This window comes from Cebidichthys violaceus, unplaced genomic scaffold, assembly GCF_023349555.1.
Source record: "Cebidichthys violaceus isolate CVI_PGR_0920_01 unplaced genomic scaffold, fCebVio1.0.p SCAF_21, whole genome shotgun sequence".
Lineage (NCBI taxonomy): Eukaryota > Metazoa > Chordata > Actinopteri > Perciformes > Stichaeidae > Cebidichthys > Cebidichthys violaceus.
This window is the reverse complement of record NW_027176384.1, coordinates 3,810,226-3,816,225: the sequence shown is the minus strand read 5'-3', so window position 1 is coordinate 3,816,225 and position 6,000 is coordinate 3,810,226. Positions and strand designations below refer to the sequence as shown.

The window sequence follows — 6,000 nt, the reverse complement described above, 5'->3', positions numbered from 1 at the left end:
AAATTTAACGTTGGCTGTAGAGAATAAAGATGTGACGAAAGATTTTCTCCATCTCAGTAGAAATTTAAGCACATTAAAAGTCTTATATTACATCCTCACTGTTCACCTTTAAACACAGAGCGATAGTCGTTATGATACAAATCCCCCACAGGAAACACACCGTAAACATTAAGAAAAAGAAGAGCTACAGGGGAAGATCTGAGCTGTGATGGAAGACGATGGCTGTAAGCCAGTACAGCATTTGCACCTTGTGAAACCACAAGCTCAAAGGTTGCTTCAGTGTGTGATTCTTCTCTTGACCCGCTGCAGGGGGGTGGGGGGATATTTGTTTGTTTTTATTAAAAAGCACTTTTGGTAATGTTGGGTATAGACACAGCCAATATGTGTCTATAGCACGCGGACGTCTGAGAAATGCGGCTGCTGGCAAAATGCTTAAAATCGCTGGTGAACCGTGAGGATTCAGTACGTCTCTCATGAGTGGGCTGGAACAGTTTCAAATAAGAATATTGCCTTAGACATCTTCAAACAGTTTGGAAGCTGTGTGACAATTAAAGTAAAAATGTAAATACATTTAATTTCAGAATTAAATAAATAAATATATATATATATATATATATATATATATATAAACTAATAAGAAAGAACCAATAATGAACAGTTTCACTTGTTGGAGAAATGGAATGCAGAACAACAACTATATACCAAGCAATATGAGCTAGATGATTATTTACTGTAATAATTTACCACTAGAAAGGCCAACCTGCCATCAGCTGACTGCTGATCTAAATTCTAGGGGGCATTAAATGTTTCTATGGATGCTTCAAAACTTCAAACACACCAAATTAAAGCATGAAGATGCCTGAAAACGACTCATGATCACTGTGCTGTGTCGCAGTGCTGTTCCATAAAAACACAAATGAGTATGGGTATAATTAGAGGAAAAATTTACAAAATAACGGCTGGATTGATGCTCATGTGGGCCTATTTCTGCATCTGTTCTTAACCTCTTGGACCCTAAGATGGCACACAGCACAAACTGGGCATGAACAGCAAAGATAAAACAGACATAATCATCTATCTAAAGTAAGTCTAAGTCTAAGTAAGTCTATAGTAAAAGTTGTAGAAATTTGAATGTGATCTTGTTACATCTGCAAATGCAAATCAGTCAATTTAAAGTTAGACATCTCCAGTCCGCACCGTAGCTCTCATCTATTGGCCTTTCTAGTGATAGTTGAATCATTGATCTGAGGAGAGAGGGTTGCACCAGGTGTTAAACTTCACAAACAGTGAGAAAGGAAGGAGGAACAGGAAGCTGAAGCTCCGAGGAGGAGGGAGACTCCATAACAGATTAACCAGTCAGGGTTTTTTTTTTTTTTCCTCTTTCAAACCTGACAACTGACAGAAAGAGGAAGCTTCTGGGGAGGCTTTTAGTCGGAGAAGAGGCTGGCGAAGGACTGTCGGAGGCTGCGGATGGTCTCAGCTTTGGCCTCGTCGTCGGTCAGGCTTCCTCGTAGCGTCTCTGTGAAGGTGTTGGTCAGCGACTGGGATTTGCTGTGCGGTAAAGAGAGCAGGAGATGACAAGAATATACGCTTAATACTTGAAAATTAAAAAAATTAGCTATTTGGCTCATTAACGTTGGTTTTTCATATTGGTGGGACCACGGTGTGGACGCACTTCAGCTGTGGCGACTGTTTCTGAGCTCCAGGCCCGGAGGTGGCGGGGATGGGGCCGGGCTGGAAGGCCTGGCTGGGTGAGGTGGTGGCTGATCGGGCTCTCTGAGGGGAACCCTGGGCCGACTGAGACGGAGAGGCAGAAGCAGAGCGGTGTCCCCCTGCAGTCGGTACACCAAATTACACGTGGATTTTTTTTTTACTTTGGCATGAGACCGCTGCCGCGAGCACTCTGTTGCAGTAACACACAAACAACAATAACAATGACGACAAAAAAGGGTCTCCTACCTCGCCGGGGCTGTGTGGTCTGTGGATGGAGAACAATACAGCGATATCAGTACAGTGAATGAGATTTAAAATGTTTATGCACGTACTAGCTAATGGTACACTACCTGAACACGACTGTGCACACAGACATCTTTCACATAAGGCTCTACACTGTGCTCGTTCGTCATCAGACATTATGTAATACAATACCTTCAAAACAAGTTCTATTTCTTGGATGAAATCAGTCAGATGTTGAGATTCAAGTGGAGCATTAGAAGTAGAATAGAGGCTTTTTTATATTAAATTAGATTAGCTGTTCAATTGTATATTTTTAATTATCATTTCTGTTTTATTTTGCAACACAAGTTACTTCAAAGCCAAAAATATCAAAAAATTGGCCTAAAAGTAGCCACATTTAAATATACTCCACTACTGTACTGCTTTTATTTTAGAGAGTAAACTATCCTCAGGTTGCTAAAACAATATTGAAAAAAAATAGAGACCAGTGAGGTATAATATATATACAGTGCTGTGAAAAAGTATTTGCCCCTTTCCTGGTTTCTTATTTTTTTGCATATTTGTCACACTTAAATGTTTCAGATCATCAAACAAATTTTAATATTAGACAAAGATAACCAGAGTAAATACAATATGCAGTTTTTAAATGATGATTTAATTTATTAAGGGACAAAAGCTATCCAAACCTACTTGGCCCTATGTGAAAAAGTAATTGCCCCCCTTTGATAAATCATGAATCAACTGTGATTTTTTGGAAAGCTGAGTTCAATTTCACTATCCACACCCAGGCCTGATTACTGCCAGACCTGTTGAATCAAGAAATCACTTAAATAGAACCTGTCTGACAAAGTGAAGTCGGCTGAAAGATCTCAAAAAGCAACACATCATGCCTCCATCTAAAGAAATTCAAGAACAGATGAGAAACAAAGTAATTGACATGAATCAGTCCGGAAAGACCCCAGAACAACATCTAAAGAGCTGCAGGCCTCAGTCTCCTCAGTTAAGGTCAGTGTTCATGATTCAACAATAAGAAACAGACTGGGCACAAATAGCATCATGGGAGAGTTCCAAGGCGAAAGCCACTGCTGAGCAAAAAGAACACAAAGGCTCGTCTCACATTTGCCAAAAAACATCTTGATGATCCCCGAGACTTTTGGGCAAATATTCTGTGGACTGACCAGACAAAAGTTGAACTTTCTGGAAGGTGTGCGTCCCGTTACATCTGGCGTAAAACTGACACAGCATTTCATAAAAACAACATCATACCAACAGTCACACATGGTGGTGGTAGTGTGATGGTCTGGGGCTGCTTTGCAGCTTCAGGACCTGGACAACTTGCCATAATTTATGGAACCATGAATTCTGCTCTCTACCAGAACATCCTGAAAGAGAATGTCGAGCCATCAGTTCGTGACCTCAAACTCAAGCGCACTTTGGTTATGCAGCAGGACAATGATCCGAAACACACCAGCAAATCCACCTCTGAATGGCTCAAAAAAAGCAAAATGAAGGTTCTGGAGTGGCCTAGTCAAAGTCTGGACTTAAATCTGATTGAGATGCTGTGGCCTGACCTTAAACAAGCTGTTTATGCTCAAAAACCATCCAATGTGGCTGAATTAAAACAATTCTGCAAATAACAGTGGGCCAAAATTCTTCCACAGCGATGTGAAAGACTCATTGCCAGTTATCGCAAACGCTGGATTGCAATTGTTGCTGCCAAGGGTGACAAAACCAGTTATCAGGTTTAGGGGGCAATTACTTTTTCACATAGGGCCAAGTAGATTTGGATAGCTTTTCTCCCTTAATAAATTAAATCATCATTTAAAAACTGCATTTTGTCTTTACTCGGGTTATCTTTGTCTAATATTAAAATTTGTTTGATGATCTGAAACATTTAAGTGTGACAAATATGCAAAAAAATAAGAAACCAGGAAGGGGGCAAATACTTTTTCACAGCACTGTGTATATATATATATATATATATATATATATATATATATATATATATATATATATAGCATGCAGTGGTACTACCAATAGTAACAGACCATAGGAGCAGTAAACAGCAGCAGTAGTGGTATTACTAATGTTAATACAGGTGGCAGTTAAACTGGAATTAGGGATTGTACAACAAATATCTGTGGGATTCTACTTCTTCTTTTAGCTGAAGGTTGGTTAGTCTGACCAACCTATGTACATAAAAGGTCATGTGTCAGATATAACGTACTGATGTACCTTGACAGAGGAAGACTGAGGTGTGGACACTCCCAGCAGCACCTGGGCCATCTTATTGATGACCAGCTCTGTGATCAGCTGCTTATCCTCCTCAATGTGCTCACCGATCAGGGGCATGGAGCTGTCCATCACCTGCGGGGACAGAAAAACGGCCAATCAGGGTCCTGGATGGCTTCAGCATAGAACTGAAGTGTTTACTCCACTAGATGGCAGTATTAGACCTCTCATCGTGAAGACTCGATGCCTTCGGACCCCAAATGATGTCAGCGATAATGGACTCTGTGGTTCTTTGCCAGCAATGATGAGTCATTTCACAGAGATCACATTCACAACAGTGTTCCCCGCAGTGGTTCGCCATTATTGAGCTCAGACAATATAAGCTATGCAACACTCTGCTGGCCTTTAATTGAATTTACTGCCGGATGCACTGAGCCTGACACTGACTTTTCTGTTTGTTCCCATGCTCCATCCCACTTCTCAAAAGGGTCTTTGTCCTGGATCGGTCTTGCTTAATCCTCTCAATAGAAAAGCAGTAACCAGTTCAGCAGTTGTTGTTTTTTTAAATTAAGGGTCTGACACCCTGCAGATGGACAAAGAATTGACAAAATAGAATAGAATTTCTGTCTGAAGCTTAGTGTGTTCGTGCATAGATGATGTAAAGCGTCATTTTGAGTGCAAAAATGTCGAGAGCGACTGACCCATTCTCCATTTAAGCAGGAGACAAACTGAACAGGTGTATTTGAACACACAAATCTCATCTTTCAAAACAGTCAGCTATTTCTCTGTGCCACCCTCTGATTGGCCTAAAGGGAGGCAGACAGTTCACAGTGAGCAGCAGATACAAAGAGTGACTCCATTCGTAAATATTATGTTGCTCGGGGTATGACATGGACGGGCACAGACCACATTCATTGCAGTACACAAATAATTAACCTCAAAGAGAAAAAAAAAAGTCTCACCAGTTGAGCTCACATGCACAAACACGTGCGCTGCAGAGCCGCAGAGCACATGGGAGACCAAAACAAACAGGAGCAGAGTAGTGCGGGCTGCGGGCTGCTGGCGCCGCCGGCCTGGATGCGGACACCGGTGTACAGTAACTAAAGGGGCGTGGCTAAGCGGAGGGTCAATCACACAAATTATGAAATTCTACAATGTATTGTTCAACCATCTGTATGAAAAGCCCCATTCTCTTTGCTACAATATGTGAAAGTGCAAGTCTTTTATATACTCTGCAGAGTATATAAAAGTTCCATCCAATAAAACGCGACATCGATTTTGGTGAGACCCGGCCACACCGTCCCTGACCAAGTCTCATTCAGGTCCCTTTGGTTAAGCCCTTCCTGTTTCATGTGGAAAGACGACAAACCACAAAATAAAATTAAAATCTTTACTGGGACTGGATTTTCTCACGCATGCTTGACTTTAATGAATCCGATTAAAATCCAAACTGTGTTTTTGCGTAACTCGGTTTCTTACAGTTTTTTCCTTTGTTTTTCAGAGTAGCTTGAGATCTCACCATGTGGGTTAATACTGTTCCACACAAAACCACTACCAATACCAGAGAACCCTTCCTTTTCTGTGTGTACCCAGCCTCTCGGCGAGGACTTCGGTGGGGCGTGGCTCTGTGTTTTTGGCCAGCTGAGTCATTACCACAGGGGACCTAGCCGAGGCCTGGCAAGCGACCGGCAGGCCCCACTTCAAACGGCGTGTTGTGGCGAGCAGAGCCGGGATCCACCCTGTTGATTTACGATGATACGGAGTCATCGAGCAGAAGACGGGGGCTGCCCCTGGCCTTTTCAGCGCTGGAAC

General features: G+C 41.9%; 1 protein-coding gene across 2 annotated transcripts in view; it reads right to left on the bottom strand.

Moving 5' to 3' along the window:
* Window positions 1-669: 669 nt before the first annotated feature.
* Window positions 670-6,000, bottom strand: part of syn3 (synapsin III) — a 93,907-nt gene continuing 88,576 nt past the window's right edge. For both annotated transcript variants that reach the window (XM_068716965.1, XM_068716964.1), the window contains 4 exons: window positions 4,192-4,323; window positions 1,960-1,978; window positions 1,676-1,832; window positions 670-1,551 (listed from right to left, as the gene is read on the bottom strand). In XM_068716965.1, coding sequence (XP_068573066.1) covers window positions 1,428-1,551; window positions 1,676-1,832; window positions 1,960-1,978; window positions 4,192-4,323 — 432 coding nt within the window. In that variant the 3' untranslated portion in view covers window positions 670-1,427. The remainder of the gene's footprint in view (window positions 1,552-1,675; window positions 1,833-1,959; window positions 1,979-4,191; window positions 4,324-6,000) is intronic.